This window comes from Corvus hawaiiensis, chromosome 9, assembly GCF_020740725.1.
Source record: "Corvus hawaiiensis isolate bCorHaw1 chromosome 9, bCorHaw1.pri.cur, whole genome shotgun sequence".
In the NCBI taxonomy this organism is placed as follows: Eukaryota; Metazoa; Chordata; class Aves; order Passeriformes; family Corvidae; genus Corvus; species Corvus hawaiiensis.
Window position 1 is genome coordinate 26,540,751 of NC_063221.1, and position 21,410 is coordinate 26,562,160.

A 21,410-nucleotide genomic window follows, 5' to 3' on the forward strand; every position below is an offset into this window, starting at 1 on the left:
CCAGGTAAAAGACACAGTGCTTTCTAAAGCTTCATAAACATTTCTGAGATTTGGGAAAAGGTACATTCTTCCACAATGCACAGAAATCCAAAGCTTTTCAGTAGGATGGCTGCATGGTTATCCCACACCTGTAAAAGATTTAAACATTCTATGATTCAAGACACAAGACACTTTGTGGAAAATGGATATAGTCATGATTAAATCTGTTATGCCAAAATAAGATAAACAACGTTAGAAAGACCGTGCATCTCTCTGCCACTGAGGAAAAAGAATCAAATTAAGGATGAAAACCACTAGTCCATTTTGTCAATTGTCTGCAGGATGCAGTACTGTCTCCTGTTCTGTAACAGCAATCCCTATCTAGTGAGCCATTTAAGAAATTGTTAAAGTTTTTTATTGCATTTAAAAAATATTATTCACCTGTGAATGCATTTGTCCAAGTACATTGCCTCTCCAGATACACATTAGTCTCTGTGTCTGCAAGTTCTTGGAATAATCTAGAAGAGAATGAATAGAGGGGCGAGACACGTTCTCCCTCAGACTTGAATGTGCTGGACATTCACCTAGAATATTTATAAACATCCCTGACCTTATATAATGCCAGTCAAAGACTCAAAGAGCAATTCCATACATCAACTGTATTCCAGAGGGGGTTTTTTTGGTTTGTTTTTATTTATGAAAATTAGGAAATAATATTGGGAGCTAAAAAGCAGGAAAAAAATTAATTTTCAGACTTAGTTCTGAAGGTTTATGCCGTCTTACCTGAAAGCACATGAGAGAATTTATAGAGATTGGTGCCAAGGAATATAAAGGCCAATTTTCCAAGGTGCTAATAGTACTGAAATGTCACTAAAGTCAATGAAAACTCAGGTTATTTTGCACTTCTTAGAAAATGTTTGAAAATAGTGAGTCCATAACAGGGACCTTGTGAAATCACTTGTGGCACCTGTATTCCCCTAGCAGAGCAAATATCAGTGCAGAAAGCAGAGGTTATTTTGAAGTAGAGGGGTGAAACCAGCTGCAAGGAAAAAGAGGAATTATTATTGGCACCATGTAGCATGATCAGGCAGCATGCATTCACAATATGAGTCAGTACCACAAAAGATAATACACATTAATATGTGTCACCAATATATTGCTGTGTGAAAGAGTGTTCAAAAAAATTTACCAGTGATTGTTCTTGAATAGTACATCAGAATATTTAAGGTTTGGGTTTTTTTAAATAACGTTGACCAATGTCCAAATGTATTAAAGGTTTACCAAAAAAGTTTCCCAAATTCAACACATTATGATTCCATAAGAAAACAAGTTTTTTCAGCATGGCACGAAGTGTCACAAATGACATTTCTGGGGCTGCCAGTATTTCACTATACATGGACTAATATTTTTACCTAGGTGAACATAGAAAAACGTTACCTTGGACAGATGAGAGTACTGGAAATCTGTATCTTTTTGAAGCCCTGGTACTTCAGTGAGAGCCGTGCATGGGGCTGAAACACCCATTTTTCTCAGTGCTCTCCATTGCCACCAGCCGAACTCTGCTGATTCAAGAGTAACCCAGCCTGTGGTCAGAAAACTTGGTTGTGCCTCAAGTACCTCATCTAGAAGTTTCCACTTACGTGGCTGAGGTTACAAATTCTCTGGGTTAACACACTTGCAAGAGTAGCACAAAAGATGCCACTTGTCTTACTTTAGTTTATGGGTGTTTATTATGTATTAGCATTAACATGGTTATTTGCATGGCAGACAGATTTTTTCTTTTTTCATTTCTCCCCACAGAAGTTCTCTAAAATACTTTGTTCTAAGACATTCTTATAATAGCGTGCAGATATAAAAAATATAAGTTTCATTAGAAAAGAACAAATGATAGGGAAAAGGAATACACAATTTAAATAAACAAAATCAGCATGTCCTACACAAAGATAAGAATACTCCCTAGGAGAATGTTCAAAACTTTGCATTTGTTCTTGCTAATTATACACTTCATCTTCAAACCCAGAAAAAATGCAAAATATTTTTCATTCATTTTCCCCATATATATAGCACATCTATTAATAAAATAATCTTTGGCTTTAGTAGAATACATTTTACAGCCTGATAAGCATTGCATTACACACGAAGTAAAATGGCTGTATCATTTACTATGCGCCTCTCATTTAATGTAATATCTGTAACAGCCTGCATCTTCTCACAATATTCTAACTTTACACTACTACAAAACACAATTTCATAAATTGTAAGGGTCTGTACAAATGGGAATGTATTTTAATACAGAAAACTTGACACTATCACTGCACTTTTCTTCAAAAATATTCTTTTCTTTCTTTGACATTTTTTTGGCTTACACAACAGGGTGCCAAACATTTGTGACAGCTTACAATAGAAAAACAATATTGCTTTTAGTTAACAATGTTAGCTATGAATATATATTGACAGCATTTTCACTGCAGATTTGCTGCCAACATAATACAAAGCAAATAGCATTCAATATGTTGGAACACTCAGGGGAATTAAAGAGTTTCAAAAACAAATTTATGGCATTAGGTGCTGAATGCTAAATCTAATGAAAATGCAAATTCAGAAGTATCTCCTGCACATACTTCATGCAAAGGAACACAGATTGGCAAAGTGATAAAATTAAGATTGTTTAAGTCAGGAGAAAATTATGTTAAAATGCCTCTGCTTGTTTGGCTTTTGATAAAGCCAGTTTTACCACAAAGATTAATATTTTTCCAAAATTCTTTCTGCTTTTCTTCCTTGAAGAATATCAGAGAGAGATCATAAAAAAACCTCTGAATTCAAAATGTTCCCAAATGTTTTGAGAAAATACAAATACATCATTGTATAATTTTAATATTTGTAGCTTCACTACTAATCATATACAAATCCAAGCATCACTGTTCCCTTGAAACAACAGAAGCTGGGTTTTCCTTCCAAGTCTGTACGTTTATTATTATGTACAAAACCAGCAAAGGAGTGCAGAGAAATTATGATTTAAATCTTATTAAAATACAGCAATGTACTGCAACGTTGTAGTCTCATCTCCTATATATTAAAATGTATTTGTTAAACCAAACATTTATTGACTGTACTTTATAACTGACATGACACTAGTAGTGTTTAAACCATTTACAAAGAAAATTCATGCCGGTTAACAATACCACAATGCCAAGAAAGCAAAAATTGATCAGATTTTGTAGCTCTGGAATACAATTTTTTATTTATTTTTAGGTGAACTTAATATTTATCATCACTGACCTATAAGAAACTGTTCAACACTTCTATCTAACAGTCCTTGTAAGACATGAAAATGTTATGTAAGTTTTAAAATAACTTGTTTAGATAGATATAAAATTACATTTTAATAAAAACAAATTCTTCATAGGTTGCACTCTGGTATTACTGAAGGCATTTTGTACTCTAAATAACAAAGAAAAAAAGGAAAAGGAAAAAGAAAAAGTATATGTAGAACAATATTTGGGTTTAAGCACTGAAGTGTAAAATTGTTATAATCCATAATTATCAAACCCACTATAACACACAGAAATTTATGAATTTCAGGTTTATTAGAAAGCTGAATGAAACATTTTAGGATTAAGCTTGGCCATCACACACAGTTTTCCATGAGACTCACACTACTTGCATTATAGAATAGCCTAAACTGCAAAATTATACAGTACTTCCCACTCTGGTGAGAGAGCCACAACTCTACATTTAGATTTGCAAAGGAAAATCAGGAGATGCAAAGCTTCACTTTTGCTAAGCTACGAATTTCCAAACACGCTTTCGAGCTCACCCAGTGCAATATGGACCCGTATTCTATAAGCATCAAAGGAGCGGATTTTTTAGAAGCTGAAAGACTCTTAAAATGGTGAAGATGGAGTAAACACAGTTAATTTGTTAACATCTACTCTGTCTCTTTTCACTAACTGTCAAGGAAATCATATTTTACATTTTTTTTCAGAATGTGCTTGGAAAGGATTTCCCAGTAACCTACACTAAATCTCACTGAAGGGTGACAACAGAAATCAATATGTGTCTCTGAAGAATAATCTAGCCAAACATTTACATTTAGAAAATTCATTTGTATCTATGCATGAAAAATTCCTGGCAAAAAAAAAAAGAAATTATCTCCCTGCATACATGCCATCTCTCTGTATAGGCTGATTTTTATAATGAACAGGCTTTAAATCAATAAAATAAATATATTTAACTCCATGTAAAATAACAATTGACCCAGGTAGGTAGCTATATTAACCTCTGCTTCGAAGAAATCCTTCTGCAGCCATAGGGAAGAGACAACCCACAAGGAACAGCTATTGTAGTTTCATCCTGGATATTCCAAAGCCATGGAATTGCCATTCCACATGCCTGCCAGGAAGGATGTTCAGTTTAATCTGGCTATTGAGGCGATTCTAAACCTAACACTGGAGGTACTCAGCATCACTGTCAAATTTGCAGGGCCAGGCAAGGCCTTGCCATGGACCCCACAATACTCTGTAGTCCTCTGATTGTGGGATTAGTTTTGCCCACAGAGTTCACAGATCAGAACACGAACACACAACAAGCTGCAAAGCTGCAGTTCTGCTTCCCTGCATCACCCCTGAATATGACATGGACCTGCATGAAACCATGCAAAGGGAAAGTAAAACCTGCTAGGAGAACCTGCACATTGATGTAATAGGTTACTTTTATTAAAGTTGTAATAAACATCTTCTTTGTAGCTTCATGTGAATTTCCAGAGGGACAATGAACACAACACCCTTCAAAAATTATGCTATCCAACTAGAAAATAAAATAAGTGTTCTGTAGAGGACTACCAGTTCAAGAAAATTTGCCATGCCAATAAAAGCTGATTACAATGTTCAAGGTTAAAGCTCTGAATTCATGGACTTTGGTGTTCAGTAGGACCATATGTACATTAAATGGGCAAAAATTTTGGTAACAACGCTCTTCTCAAAGTTGAAAATTATAATCAGGAAGTGGTTGTCCAATTTGTTGTCTCTTACCTTGGAAAATTATTAGGGAAAAAAGAGACTGGTAAACAGAAGCCACAACCCTGCTCAGTGACTGGCTTAGAGAAAACAAATGTTTTGGGGCAGATTATTTGTATTCCTTATACCAAGCTACTAAAAGCTTCAGAAAGATTATCCTTTCTATTACAATGTAAACGCCATTCAACAACATGCAGTAGATTTAGCAGAAATACATGCAGTTGTTTTAAATGTGTTCCACTGTATATACATCCTCTAGTAAAAGGAGTAATAAAAAACTCATTTCTACTTGAAAAAACCTGCCGAGTTTTAGTACTTACATAACATAATGCATATTTAGACTATCATGTTATTCTGTAAAAGATGTCCAAACAAGATGATTTGATGTTGGAATAGTCATCTCAGAACAACCAGAGCAATGCAAGGTAAAATAATTGTCAAGTCAATCTCTAGCTTACACTTTATTGCAGAAATAAATTGAACTCTGCTCTAGCTTTTTGACACGTAATTCTGATACTAATGGGTTCAAATCCATTTCTCTTTGCTCTCCTTCCTAACAGGAAGCCTTATGTAATACTGTGTCAGAAATCTACCAGTTAGTGGCTAATGTTTCCCTTAAATAAAAAGTCTCTGCCTGTAATAGTATTAACAGCTGCCATCAGTTTACAGTAATGAGCCACAGTTCATCATGGTAGTGCTACTATGAAAATTAGAAGCTTCCATGGAGCTTCTCAATTCACAAAAAAAATTACCAGAGCCATCCTGAGCTGTGGTGTAACAGCAGATGTTGCTAATCCAGGGTGTACAGGTCAGAGCCTAAACTGAGGGAACTGTACTCAGTCATCAGAATCACTCAGCTTATTATTCTGTGTTATATATAAAAAATACAGGAGCTCTATTTTGAGAGTCAGTTTATAAACTCAGTGTTAATTTTCCTTAATTTCTCAAAGCAAAAAATTGCACAGTCATTTTACAGAGTATTTCCCAGCTTCTTCAATTGATAAATTAAAATATATTTTGCTGGAAGAACATAATAATTTAACTATATAGAATGCAATATCTCGGGTAACCTATAGAGTTGTCCAGTTTTAATTAATGGTAAAAACAAAAAAACCAAAAAGCTACAAATCATGGCATTTTAATTTTATTTGCTCCCTAAAAAAATGAAAGTGTCTATCTTAGTGCTTGATAGCTCCAGAGTTTTATAAACTAAGCATATACTTATAAGAACTATAGCAAAGGAAAAAAATATTTAATTGAGATCAGGATGGGATTTTTCTGCAGCATTTAGCATTTTAGGAACTTTGCTCCCTCTGAAATCAATGGGAGACATTGATTATTCTGAATTTTAAAAATTTAAAATTACTCTGAATTTAAAAGATAAGAAAATCCAAAAGAAGGAAAGTTTAAAACATTTCATCTTCACTTCTTCAACGTATGCTTCCACATCCTGATATGAAGACTGTTCAGTAATAAAAGAAAAAAGAAACAAATTTGCATGGAAGACAATTCACTCTGTAACTAAAAAGGGGAGTATTTAATCAGAAATCAGAAATGTCTTAAACTGAAAGAAAAGTAAGCATGTCACATCACTGACATCGAGATCATCACAGCGCTGATTTTGTTTATGACATCTATAAAGCATTTTTGACATTTTGAGTGACAGACGCCACCATCATAGGAAATTAAGCACACCTGGCCATTAGTTTCCTGTAGGCAAAAGCCACTGTTAAATCAGAAGCATACAGTATGTATGCAATCATTACTGAACACTGGCATCTGAGATGTTCTTACAGACACCTGGAACAGAAAAGGTTTATGAATTTAACACTGGCTTGCCAAGAGTGAATATTTCACCAGGACAGACAGTGTTCTGGTAATGCTGAGTATTTTCTGTGTTTACCAACCCACCTGCATTCATTACTTTTCAAAGGATGATACCTGTCATGACAGCTTTGGATAATTTCATGGAGATGCGCACTATATTGCACTTACCAAAGTTTCACATGCACCCTCAATCTATTCTAAGCACAACTGAATTATTGATCCAAAATAAAATTATACATACTTGAAAGGATTCCAACTTGGAAGAATCATCATTTATAAATCTAATTTTATACATAACCAATATAAGCACAAGTTTCCAAAATGGTAACATTATTTTTCTTCAAAACTGCAGTATGTTCAATTGATTTTTCTTTTTTTAAATGTTGAGACACACATGCAATCTATTTTAAATGTCATCACTTTGTTTCTTATTTAATTATCATTTCATATGGCTTCCTCAGTAAGTGAATGATTACCTCAACTGCTACAGGTATCATCTAACTCTATGGACTTTTGACTTACAATAAAACTGTACCACTTTCCAACACAGGGATCAGGAAAGCTACTTTTAAAAACACAAAGGCTCCTTTGAAACAATCCATTTTGTGCTATAATACAGACTTCAGATAATTCAAACCCTTCCCTTACAAAAAGTTACAGACCCATATTACCAGGTGCTATGGTACCACAAGGTCTTACAAAAATTTCATCATGATTCTGCCTCCATCCTTCTTTCTCCCATTTTTTTTCAAGTTGAAGGACATGTGCTACTCAAAGAAATAATCTGCTTTCCCTGTGGTAAAGCTGTTACTAAAAAGATATTGTCCAAATGCAGTCACCTCAGCCTCTCATGTTTCAAGGCAGACAGACAGATATGTGTGCATATACTTATATATAAAATATACATATGCACTCAAATACAGCTTTAAAGGATTTGGCCAGTGCAGGATATGCAGTGCAACATTGTAGTACACAGGGATTAGATTAAACGAAAACCAACTTGAAGTCCAGACTTCTGCTGCTTCTAAATTCTGAAAGGAATCCCAGAGGATGTAAACACATAACTCTTATTTTTCTCAACTGTTGTCATATTTGCTAGTGAACACCAGAGAATTTTCAGTGAAACCATTCTCTAATTCGGATCAATTTTTTTTACTTGATTTTTCCTGATTAAAATGTTTCAAGACAGCTTTGCCTCCTTTTTAATCTTTCTTAGAAAAATGATTATAACTTCAACCTTTATGCAGTATTTGCCTTTCTCCAAGGAAAAATAAATCATTATATGACATGACATGATAATGATGAATGATAATGACTGACAAACCCAGCAACCTTAGATGCATGTCAAAGTTTAAATCTTGACCAAGTTCAGCCACAAGAACTGAAATCCACTATCTGATAGCTAAGAAAAAGGAAAAACTTCACTCACATATGAAACAAATAAAAAATTGATACTGCTCTAACTAAATCAATACTAAAACTACAGTAAGCTGTGAATGAAAAGTTATAGGAGTTATGCTACTCACAGTTTCATCTTAAAGTCAAAATGGCAATGTGAGCTGGTACTGTGAGCTGATATTTATTTATTTAAACTCTTGAATATAGATGGTTCTCAAGAAAAGCATCAGAAGCAAGGAAACAAAATTAATTTATATGACAAAACAAAAAACTGGGACATGAAAAAGATCAAGTTTTGTCTACCTGTGTAAGTAGTGACTAAAATACCAAAATACAGGAAGAGTCAGATGTCTCTTTCTAGAGTGCTAAAATTTTACTTAAGAGTACATGAAGATGGGTAACAGCTGAGGGCCTCCTAAACAGGCAAAATTCAAATAATCTAGTGATTCTCCTTGTAAATTATTATAAACAGCTATTTAGAGAGCTTACAGGAGCTGACCAGAAGAGGATTAATAAATAATTAATGTAAATTATTAATAAATGAGTGATATATACTGAATTTATTAAGAAGGTATCTGCAATGAAACACATTAAAGAAATTATGCATTTAAGATTTGTTAGGAATTGTTGCAAAAAATGCTTTATTCATTCACTTCAAATGTATTCACTTCAAAATTTCAGAACTGTACTCTTTCATAAAAACATGCCCTTTTACATATGCATTTTCCAAAGCTAGGTAAGTGCAATATAGCCTTTAATGCACTGCAAAGAAAACATCTGTCTTCTCAAATGAGAAGCTGGAAAGACTATAAGACTTCATAAAGCATCTTGATACCAGTAACTTAAATCCCCAAATGACAGGACAGCAAAGCTTGTCTTCTTAAGAAGAAGAAAGTAAAAAGGTAGCCTGTTTCCAACTTTAGCCTGCTTTTGATGTCATCTTCACTCCATCTTACTTTGGATGCAGCTTCTGCAGGAATTAACCGCACAGACTGAGTTCTTAGGTCAGAAAAAGAGGTTGAGTACCTCAAATCATGCCTGCTTTTCTTTCTTTCCCCCTTCTTCTCCAAAATGTGTCAGTTGGTATAAAGAGAGGCATCTCCTCTCCCTATAAACAATCACAGCTGTAACATCATAAAGAAGCAGTTGTCTGCTAAGGATCACTGAGTTGTTTTAGGACAGTAAGAAGAGGCCTGAACATATTATAAAATCTACTGTCAATAATAAATCTTTCCTGAAAATCTAATCAATTAAAGACAACAGAGATCTTACAGCCTTCTATATTTTACAAAACAGTGTAGGACAAAAAACCATAAAACTCTACAATGACAGCTCCATGCATTCATAATAATGTCCATCTATGATAATCTCTTGTCTTACCTGGGCATCCTGTTTAAATTTCTGAAGAATAGGCTATCCTTTTTCCTGATCCATACTCATACATAACAAAAACCCCAAAAAAATTCATGAGTCAAAATTCTAGTTTCAGTCCAACAGAAACTGAAGTAACAGAGAGAATGCCTTTGAAGTAAATAACATTTGGTTCCTCGATTTTAACCTCAATCTGGATTGATTTATTAACTGTAAGTAATGATCAAATCCTAGCTGCCAAATATCCATTCGTCTCCTCTATCCTTCTTGGTATATTTTGTCAGTACCTTTGCGATGAAGAACTCCAAATGTGTTTATCAACACTTACAGAACAAAATTTGGCACTATTAGGAAACCCCTTCTGTTGGAAATTCTTTTTTTAATCTCAGTGAAAATACCATTTCTCAACATGATTCATCAGACAGCAGAGCTGCTCAGGGTACACACACACACACACAGAATTTGTCATGAGGCCTAGATGTGCATTGCTTAGTGGTGTAATATGGCTGCTGCGTGTTAAATCAAAAATCCTCAAATATTGTCAATCCTTTCATCGCTTTCTTGTATTTAACTCTTACCTCTTCTCAAATTGCTCAAAAGCAAATTTTCCAGGACAAAGATCATCTTTTTTTGGTGTGGTTACAGTATCTGGAAGAGGGAGTGTCAATCACTGGAGAAGAATTTCTGTCTATGGCCCTCAAGAACAATAATCATTCTTTTCACCTGTAAAATCCTCCCATATTGGTATACCAGTATGTTTTTTATTATCACACGTACACACATTTCTTTTTTTCCCAAAAAGCTCAAATGAATCACTGTTGCTAGTAATAGCATTAAAGCCATTCTAGCTCAGAGGTAAACTTGCACCTGAAGCACTGTGTATTTAAAATACTTGAAATGCAATTGGGAGATGAAATTTTTCCATCCAATTTCCGGCTGCACGGAGAAGAAATTTAGCAAAATCGTAGATGGTGTTTTAAGGGCCATGGCTGAAGTGAATAGGAAGGAAATCCTACCCAGTAAAGAGCATTATCAGGAATAGAGAGCAGCCTGTGACACGTATATAATTAGAGAAATTGGAGGCTTTGCCCATGAGACCATGTGTTCCACAGCAAATCCTATTTCCTTCACTCTCCCTTTCATGGATACGTGTAAATCATAAAAGTCTATGTGTTTTCCTTACATGTAACATATCAGTTTCTTTTTTTCTTTTCCAATATTGGTGTTAATTGAATTCACCAAACAAGGAACAAAAAACATCATAGCTCAGATCTTTTTAGACCAACTGACTTGCAAGTCAGAAACCATATAAGTAGACCAAAGGAACATATTTTACATCTTGCAGGTATCTTATATGATGGTTCTTTTCCCTCCATAAATGTAAGGCATTAGCTACTTTTTTTAATCTTTTTTCCATGTTATAAAAACTATAAAATAAAACTGACAACATAAGATGTCTTATGTAGAAGTCCAAGTCATAAGGAGGAAGAAATTAATTTACCAACTTCCAAATTAAAAACAGTCTGTTGGTTCTACTTCAACATAGGGAAGTGAACATCAAATAAACCAAGTTCATAATAACATTCTAAAAATAATTCTGGAAATATTAGGGCTGTCACTGGCATGGTACAGAACTTAGCTCTATTACCTGTGAAGCACAACAGTAACCTCAGACATACGTAACAGGAGCAAGGAAGCAATCACTCCGAAAAAGACTTCTGTATGATAGAGAAAAACAAATTAGGCCTGAGTTTCCATAGTGATACAGCAACAAAAGGCTGCTGCAATTTCCAGCTGTCTATAGTGAGGCAGTAACAGAGAAAAGGCACTAGAGCCCCTTCTCTGTAAATTGGGATTAGCACACTCAGAATTATCCATTAAATTTTAGTTCCGCACTATAAAGAAAATATTGAAGGAACTGGAAGAGGAAGAATAACAATAAAAACAAGAAGTTCTGCAAGAAGCAAAATTACTAAATGCTATGGATTTGGATTTCATGGTTGGATTCTCTGGTATCTTAAAAATGCAAATTCCAATGAGTACTTTCTCCTATTCATCTCCTCTGTGGATTCTCTGATGTTTAATAAGAAATGATCTCATACTATAGCCTGTCTGCCAGTGGGAACACTAATGGGTCTCTTGCCCATCTGGCAGCCTGTTTTCCTGAAACTTACAGGAATTCCTGTCCAGTGGTGCTGAAACTGGCCAAGAGTTAAGAAGCTATTGACGGAGAAAAGAGAGGAGAGGGATCAGCAGCCATAAAAAAACCTAGGCCAGCAAGCAGACAGTGTGATCATATAAGCTTTGCTTCCTTGGGAAACTGGGCTAATTATCAGAGGACTGAAAGATTCACTTACAATGAAAGTCCAAAGGCCCCAAAGCAGAAAAATACTTAAAAGGTAAAGTGGTCTATTGGATATAGGGCTGAAAGAACCAAACATGATAGCTAGGTTGAGACACAAATGATGAGGAATGTTATAATTTACAGAAATATAAATGTTAGCCAGGGATGATGAGGATTTATTTGTACCAAGAGGAGTTATTACTAAGCAGAATTGCAACCGGGAATTGTGGGATTAAATAAAGGAAAGCTTTAGGCTAAAAATCAAGCAACACTGTAAGTGAGAGGAGTCTATAAAACAGTTTTGAGACATAGGAAATGGAAGCTCCACGACTTAAGAAAATTAAAACTGGAATGCAAAGAACCTGTTTTCTTATGGAACAATAATGCATGGATGGTAAAATTGGCTGGAACGTCTAATTGGTCTTTCTTTTCATTTATCAGTAGATTAATAAAACAAAATAATGCACTAATAGATCATATATAAAAAAAAAGTAGCTACTCTTTATGAGTTCTCATCCAAATGGCTAAAACCAGACCTAATACATATAAATGTATAGGTGTGCCTTCCTCGGACATTGCCTATATAATACATCAAAAATAAATACAATAGGATGCAGGTAATGATTTATAGAGGGCTATTAAAATATCTACTCCTACACATAATGTGATCAAAGGTACTCTGTATTAGTGCAACATTTTTCAGCAGTACTGAATAGTTTGGGTTTCATTGTTACTGTTTTCTAGGAAAACATAAAATAAATTAATCAAAATGCAGAAAACAGATTGCATTACACTGAATGTTTGATGTAGCAACTTCTAACTTTCATTTAATATAGCTGAGCTGCAATGACTAATGCTGCCCATGGCCTGTAGTACAAAGACCTAAAAAGGGTTCCAGACTAGATTACATCCAGGCAGGTCTCATTTTAACGGAAATTGGAGAGATGAGAAAAAGATTATAGGAGCACACATTATAAAAACAGACCTCACAAGCCAAACTTAATAGTGAAACCACTCTCTTTCATGTAGACAATCATGAAAACAAATATCCTGTAAGCACTAGATATATATTGTATCTTTCTACCTGATCTCTTTGCCTCCTTGAGACAGATTCCCATTCATCTCATGACTATATAATTTGATCATAGTTGGGTAAGGCACAGCAGGGGAAAGGGTCTGTCTGATAAAGTATCAGGCTCCAGGACGATAGATAAACAATTTCATGATTTCCAGTTGTAACAGGAATGGTACAGTGGTGGATACTAAGATATTAGTCTCGTAGGAATACACATATCAAGCTTCTGCAGTTTTTTTCTCTTACTAAATATGTTTTATTTCCAATAAGTAAAAATGACAGACTGATCCTGATAAACTAAGGCAGGCCACCAGAACAAAATTCAAGGTGCTTGTGAAAAGTGAAATGAAATCCCTTTTTTATTTTTCAATGTGAGTATATAACTTTGTAATTATACAAGTGAAAAAATAGAGCAAGGAAGTTTCTTTCTCAAGGGGAATTTTTACTGCAAAAAAACATTATTTAAAAGTAAGTGAAACAGTTGCCTATCAATTTGCTTCACATTTAAACCTCCTCTTTCACAAGCGACACGTTGGCAAGCAACTCCTCTGCTACAAGTCACTAGGGAAATGCCTGTTTGCAAAGCTACCTCATTGTTCTACATGTATTAAATGAAGGCTTGAGTGATAATATTTGAACAGCTATGATGGACTTTTTTGGTACATTAACACACATATTCAGTTGGAATGCAAAAACACAAATACATGGCAGCCATTACTAATACCAGTTCTGTTAGTTGGCAAACCTTATACTGTCTGCAGTTACCTCCTGTCTTGCATTGCTGAAAAGGACAGTCATACCATACCAATGCTGATACCTGCTTTATTTTATTTGTAAAAATTCAAACAAAGATATATTTTAGAGCAATTTTTAGTTCGCAAACCCTGGGTGTCATCTTTTTTGTTAAAGAAAATACATTCTGAAGTAAGCAATTTTTAAAGCTATCATACCATCTAATTTATTATCACTTACCTGCGATTCTTTCACGTTTTCCACAGTGAAGTTGAACCAGACTCGGAAGCGTGGGTTGCAGGTATCTGGCCTAATGAAGAGGTCATATTCAAACTCCGTGACATGGTCCACCCGGCCAAGGTTCCCTACCAAGGACAGATGAAACAGGATGTGTTTTAATGAATGGCTGATCAACTCCCCAGGAACTACACTGAGAAAAGTTTTTAAAACTTCTACCTCTGTTGGTTAAAATATGCAAGTACAAAAGGCCTCGCAGCAGCTCAGAATTATTTTTTAAAGGCCTAACTGTAGTCATAGAATAAAATATATAGCAGTAAGCTACATGCATATGAATACACCAAAAAGAAGACAACACAGATTTTTATTACTCAATCAAATTGACCTTTTGTCTCCTCTTATCTGAATATTCCAATTATGTGTCCTAATATCCTTTTAATTGCTTCCTTTTTCTTTTTTTCCCTTTTCTAATTATGCCTCTGCACCTCTTTTAGCCCCCACCTGTATGGATTTCTTTCTTCCCAATTGCTGCTCTTGTTCAACCCCCTGTAACATTAAAGCCCCCAGATTTCCCCCTGGCCCCTCTGGCTGTTCCTCTGAGCATCCCTCTCTCTACACAGATGGTCCAGCCTTCATCTCCTCTGTGATACAAAAACCATCTCAGTCCTTTTCCTTTACCATTTACAGCCACTATCACCTCCTTCCAAAGACACAAATGAGATTTTGCCTCAGCTTGTTCCTAGTGAATTTCATGGAATAGTATTTTTAAGTATAGTCAGAGCTACATTGTCCCCTATGGCATTATTCAGCAGGCAACCACACTGGCTATAGAAATGAAGTTCAGCACTGGGAAAACCCACTAAGTGCTTTTAAATTGCTAAAATGGCATTTTTCCTTTGAAGTGTGCCAAGATTTTTAGAGACAGGGTTAGACTGTCCATTTCATTTATACACTACAAAAATAAGACTTTACATTTTCCTGATCCAATCCAAAACCCATCTCATCAGGTCTTGTAAGACAGGGCCATGTTTTAGCTTGCATGCTAAATTATATTTCTTTCTAAAAAGTAGCACTGAAAACCTGGGTTTATGGTTTCAAATATATTTTGGGGTTGGAAATATACTGTTGGGTTCTAATGTGTATTTATAAGGCTATTTGAGCTAAACAATTCCCTCCTCAGCAAGTCCCACTGCAGTCAATAGGACTGTTCTCTGGTAACACGCTGCTCAATACTAGCACAAGCAGCAAAATTCAGCTGATCTGCTGCTCTGGGCTGGAAAAGAAGCAGGAAAAAGACATTTTTAATTCTGTTTATCAATATTTCCAGGATTTCTACCTCATCCTAAATTGTTTCTGGCTTTACTAATGGAACATGCTTAATCTTCCCTATTTTTAATGTTATCCTCTACTTTCCTACCCACATCCTTCTTTTCAGAAGAAAATTCTCTCCACTGCTTCCCTCTGCAGAGCTTCACTCCACACTCTCAATCTGTTCCTGAGGGCTCGCCTCAAGGAGACACTTAGCATTGGAAATATTGGAAAAACCAGCCCTTTTACAGAGCCAGAATGCCTCTGCCAAACATATATATAATCACCTGCTGTCACCTGCTGTGGCAGGGGTTGGTGCCCAGGTGCCGGCAGTGGGGCTGCAGGCCCAGCTCTTGGAGAGGCCACGCTGCCCCTGCCCATTCCAGCCTTTTCCTGACACTCCCGGCCAGCTCCAGAACGGCCTCACCCATGGCCCAGCCCACACCCTCAGCCCAGCGGGTGAAAATGTGTCCAGTGAAGGGCAAAATCCTACACAGGCAGAGGGGCGAGGGAGCCTGAGGAGAACCGGGGATCGAGGAGGAGGAGGAGGAGGGAAGGGGGTGCCCTGGGAGCCAGGACAGAGACTCCCCTGTGTGTCCTGTGGGGAGAGGCTGGAGCAGGTGGATGTCTCCTGGAGGAGCACTGGCCCACAGAGGACCAGGCGCTCCTGACAGGACTGCGGCCCTGGGAGGGGAAGGGAAAGGCCCAGGGTGGAGCAGGGGAGCAAGAAAGGATCAGCAGCAGAGCGCTGACCCCAGCCTTCAGCCCCTTGCACTGCTTCTTGTGTGGGGAAGTTGATCCTGGGAAATGGGGAAGGGCAGGGAGAAGGCATTGTTTTAATTTCTCTTTGATTTTTACTATGCAAACCTATTTTAACGGGCAATAAATTAGTCTCCCCACAGCAGAGTCCGTTTTGCCTGTGGAGGCCTCTGGTGAGCAACCTCCCTGTCTGCACCTCAACCCATGAGCTTTTTCACCTTATTTTCACCCCTGTCCTGGTGAGGAGTGTGGGTGAGAGAGTGCTGGGTGGGCAAGGCCAACCCACCACAGCTCCTGGCTTTAGCTGAAGTCCCTGACACATCTGAGCGCACGTTTTGCCACAGGGGTCAGACCCATCACTTATTGACAACTGAGTTCAAACCTTAACGTAAACCATGATTTCCTACAGATTATTATCCAAAGTAAGTAAGAATGGTAAAACCAAGCAACTGCATAGTAATACCTTTAATTAAGTGACTTCATTTTGCTGTATTTTTCATTAAATGCCTTGCGTAAATGACATAGCTGGGATAATAAAATTCCTTGGATATTTCAGGATTTAGGTGGTCCAAGGTATTCATCCCAAAAGTTTAGATTCCAGTTGCCTCATAGGTCACAGATTAAGGTCTCTCTGGACAAAGTTTGGTGTGTGGATGTCCTGAGCCCGCCTGAGCTGTGCACGGAATCCTGCCAGATTCTCTAGGGTTAAGGCAGCAGGCTGGATGAACACAGATGGTGGACTAGGTCCATCTTGTAAACAAATATTTATACCTGCCTCCCAGCAATCTCAGCAATTCCAGGTACGGATTATCTGCAGCACAGAGCAGAGGTGCAAATTTTGATGGAATTACTCCCGAAGAAGGACACAGAAGCAATTAAATTCATATTTAAAGTTCAAAGACCATTAAAAACTTGTACTGCATGGCATAGGAAACTAAAAGATTATTAAGTGAATAATTAGAACAAAATGAGACCTTGATTTTGACCTTTTGCACATTTCAGTTCCTTTTTCAACATCAAGCTAACTTGAAGTGGATGGGGAACAGATGAATCACTTAGAACCACTTTGCAGAGTCCACAGGATCCCTAAACCAGCACTGGAGAATTGTACTGATGTCAAGGGAATCGTGGATGGTGAAGAGCTGGTGTGCTGGAGCCACTGCCATCCAGTCTGCTCTGGAAAACCCATCTCAAATCCAGCAGAACCCTTAAAATTTAATCAATGGTGTGCTAATAACCCCAATATTGTTTTCTCTTTTGATTTGAATACTCCTGCGCTGGTTTGAGACAAATTTGGAGGAAATTTGTCCCTTCACGCCCTTCACTCCTAATGCAGTATTTTTTCCTTCTGTGGGTTTATTAGTTTATTATTAGTTTTTGCCTCTTACCAGGGTCCTTCAAAACACACATCAGCTGCCATTGTCACCTGCAGCCCTTTGCAGTTTGGTGTCATTTGGACATTTCATTAGCCCACTATTTCTTGTCTGTCCTCCAGATGCTAAAGAGGCTGAACTGAGCACTAATGCCTTCGGTAACTAATTCAACAAGTTCCTCATGCTCAATAGACTATTGTTTGTAATATCACAGCCTTTGCTCACAATCTGTCAGCCTAATTTCAGCCCACATAGCAATGTCATTAAACAAGACGGCAGTTTTGGTACAAAGAAGCCAAGAACTGTAGGAACAAAACACCTCCTCGCTTTAAGAGATGCTTTGTAGAAAACTGATAAAGCCACAGAAGAACATTTCTTGGTGTCCAAGAAAGGATATAAACTTCCCAATGTTAATCTCATAAACATATTGAACAGGTTTTTGTACTGCTTTCACAGCGCTGTAGTCATGGGCAATTGATTTATTCTAATGGATGAGAATTATATTCCAATACCACAGGTAACACAGTGACATGCATTAGAAACTATGGAACAGGAATTAAAACATTGATTACAGCATTCCATTTAGATATTAAGCCACTTTCACACTGAATATAAACATTTTTTCTTAAGTGCAAATCACTTCCAAGCTGATTTTTTTTTAATATCTGTAAAAGGTTCCATAATTTTTTTTTCTTGCCTTTTTGCTAAATATATAGCAAGAGAGGAAACTATTGAGTAAGTGGGTAGACAGCAAGTGCCTCTTGTGTCCCAGGAATCTCTGTGCAATTCCACAATGCATACCCTGTGCTTTGCAGTACCTGCAGCCAACAGTTTCTGTGCTGAAATGATGACAAATGTAAGAGAAAGCCAGATAGAACCAATTTTGTGTAATGTACCTACCAACAGTTTTCAGTCATGATACAACCACTGTACGACCCTTCATGTGCACAGTTCTTATTCCGTGTACATTGCCAGTCTGGTAATTTGTGATAGCAGTAAGAGAGTCTGTTCACATCCCCATTGGTTAAGTATACTCTTTTACAATCAGAGAAAAACGTCTCACACTACTAAAACATCAGCTTTGCTTTACTTCACTTTGAGTTCATGCCCACATGAACTCATCACCACTCCATTCCATAAATACAGAAGTCATATATATGAGATTATACAGCATTTTCCAAAGCCTCATCACTCCATATCTTGTGATTAGCACTATGTTTGGGGGTAACATTACAAAACACAAGATATTAATGTTATTGAAGGTACATGTATGATTAATGAACTGATTGAGTAACATGACCTGCAAGGGAAAAAAAACAACATTATGAGCAATAAAAGCTGAACTGGTTGGCATTCTAAGATAATTCTTGTTTAACTTTTTTTTTAATAATCTAGGTGCACATCTGGATGTCAAATAACTTTCTGACTATATCTTAAAAGTAAAACAAGCAATTTATTAGGGTAGCCAGCACTTTGCAAAACACTTTGGATTTTCTCTCCTATGCACTCTGAAATTAGTTGCAGGGTTTTTTTCTATTATTATTTTACTTTACAGAAATATTAGCACAGATCTTTTTAAACTGATGGGCAGATGTGAACAAATCAAATTCCCAAATGTCTATAAGCTGACTTTCACCTAGCCTTGGGGTTTGTTTTTAAGACACACTCAATTTTCAGTCACAGTTCTGTTCAATACTCTTAGCATACTGAGAAAAGAGGAGACATACTTTCCTTTAATCATTCAAGCTGAAATTCCTAATTATATTTGCTTAAATTGCTTTACAGAGTAATGTTTAGTGCAATGCTCTCAAAATGTGAATAGTGAAAGGGGTCAATAGCATGTTTCAAGTTTCTTTAAAAGTCAGAAAAAAGCCCAATGATACTATTTTATTAATCATGCAACATACACTTAGTCCTCATAAAATATTAATGTATATTGCTTCCTACATCAATAAAAAGTGTACTTTACACAAAGAAAGAAAACCTGCTTAAGAAAACGCTAGCTAAAGTCACTAAACATTCTAACAATTATCATAAAAATGCTAGAAAATAAAATATAGATATGTTAAGCAATCCTAAAATCTTCTTAAACCACACATTGTGCTTGCCTACAGAGAATTTTTAAGATGAAAAATAGACCTTGAGGGTCTTAGACAAGCCTGAGGCAATATAAAGAAAAAGGTCAAACACTCTGCTAAAAAGGACCGTTATCTTCAGAACAACAACTTATCAGCCAGCTTGCAGCCCTGCTTATTTACAGTTATTGGTCCCAGAGGAAGTGCACTTCAGCGCAGGGCGCGATTACTTTGTAATGAGTTTGCCAGAAATGGTAAAGGAAACTAATTTGTAACAATGTGCTGTTCCCGGCACATGAACTTTCTCAGACACTTTTTTTTGTCCGGCCATGAATAACTAACTTCAAGCCTCCCTAATAAGCAGTGAAAACAGAAGTGCTCTAAACCCGACTGAGTCGCGAGTGTAAATGTGCTGAAATATCAGTGATTATCCCTCTCAGCTGTCCATTACAGTACTCATGATGACCACCAATTCCCCTGTGGTGGATGTATAGAATGCAGGTTTCAGGGGGTGGATTTGCACATGAAAATTAACACCATTTGGAAGAAAATAGCCTGCACCTGTCACAGATTAGCAACAAAAGGTCAAATGCCTCCTTTTACACCTAGAGCACTTGCATATTGTATGCCTTGCTTATAGGAGCCTAATTCTAGTTTCTTAATTCAGAAAAGTGAGCACCATGGTGAACTGAGGAGAAAAAAAGAATTAAATCTTGGCTAAAAGCTATCAATAAATCTATTGATCAAGATACATATGAATGGAAGTAGCTGAGGCAATCTCTGTCTCTAAAAGAGGTAGTTTTTCAAAAGAGAATTACACAAAGTGCTCTTCTGTTTTTGTCAATATGCTGCCAGGTTTTGAAATGCTATTTTTCATCCACACAATAAAAATCTTGACAAGTAAGCAATAGAAAATCACTAATACACTTGCAGCTGCATTTCAATCTATACAAATTCTTTAAACAAAAACAACCAAGGAACAGATTGGAATATACATCATTTTCAGTTGAACCTGGGATCAAGTCCAAGATAGCCAAACAGCATTAATCTATATTTCATGCAACTCTGTATTTCACAAAATAAGGTAAAATGTTGAATATGGAATACTCTTGATGGAATTCATCCTTATAGATCATAAAACACATTGAAATGATAATGCAAAGAAATTTCATCAATATGTTCTAAATGGAACAGGAACTACAGGGACTGAGATCTGTAAAAACTTCTCTCAACTGAAAGATTAGGTATCTTCTGAAAGGAGTGCATCTAGGAATATCAGATGTAAATTCCCACTTGCTTTATGGTCTTTGTCTGCGAAAAGAATTCATAAAAAATAGTTCGGCAATAAGTCCTAAAGAACTTCTAAATAGTATTTGAATTCCAAATAGAAAAAGAAAAATCTAATTAAATAGTGATGATCTCTAACACCCACAACAATTTTTGCATCATGTCCTAGATTCCTGCCCAGAGCATACATCAGCTCAAGATATCTGAAACGACAAAGCACGTGATTTGAAAAAAGAAGACCATACCATAAAAAAAAAATATATATAACACCTGCAAATTATAGTTTAAATTATTAAAATTGCACATATCAAGCTCTGCAACACAAAGTAATATCTACACTGCCACAGTTAAATCAATGTTCTGCAGAAAAATCCTCAGTACTCTTCAGCAATATAGTATTCTTTTAAAAACCTGATGTTTCAGTTAAAACCATAGCATGATCACTCTTGGTCAAAATCCAGACTGCCAGACTGCCTGGTCAAGACTATCAAACAGGCAAAGTATTTCAACAGTACATGGCTCGAAAAGCTGGATGTTTCAGACTTGATTTGCAGTCTCTTTTCTATCTTCCCTCCTCAATTAAGCAAGTTGAAATTGTTGTTTCCATTATATTTTAAGTTTTTATCAATA

General features: G+C 36.3%; 1 protein-coding gene across 6 annotated transcripts in view; it reads right to left on the reverse strand.

Annotated features, from left to right (window-relative positions):
- The window catches only part of LOC125330262 (BEN domain-containing protein 5), an 888,500-nt gene that overhangs the window by 828,006 nt on the left and 39,084 nt on the right, over positions 1-21,410 (reverse strand). For all 6 annotated transcript variants that reach the window (XM_048313226.1, XM_048313225.1, XM_048313223.1 and 3 more), the window contains exon 3: positions 13,982-14,106. In XM_048313226.1, the coding sequence (XP_048169183.1) occupies positions 13,982-14,106 (125 nt within the window). The remainder of the gene's footprint in view (positions 1-13,981; positions 14,107-21,410) is intronic.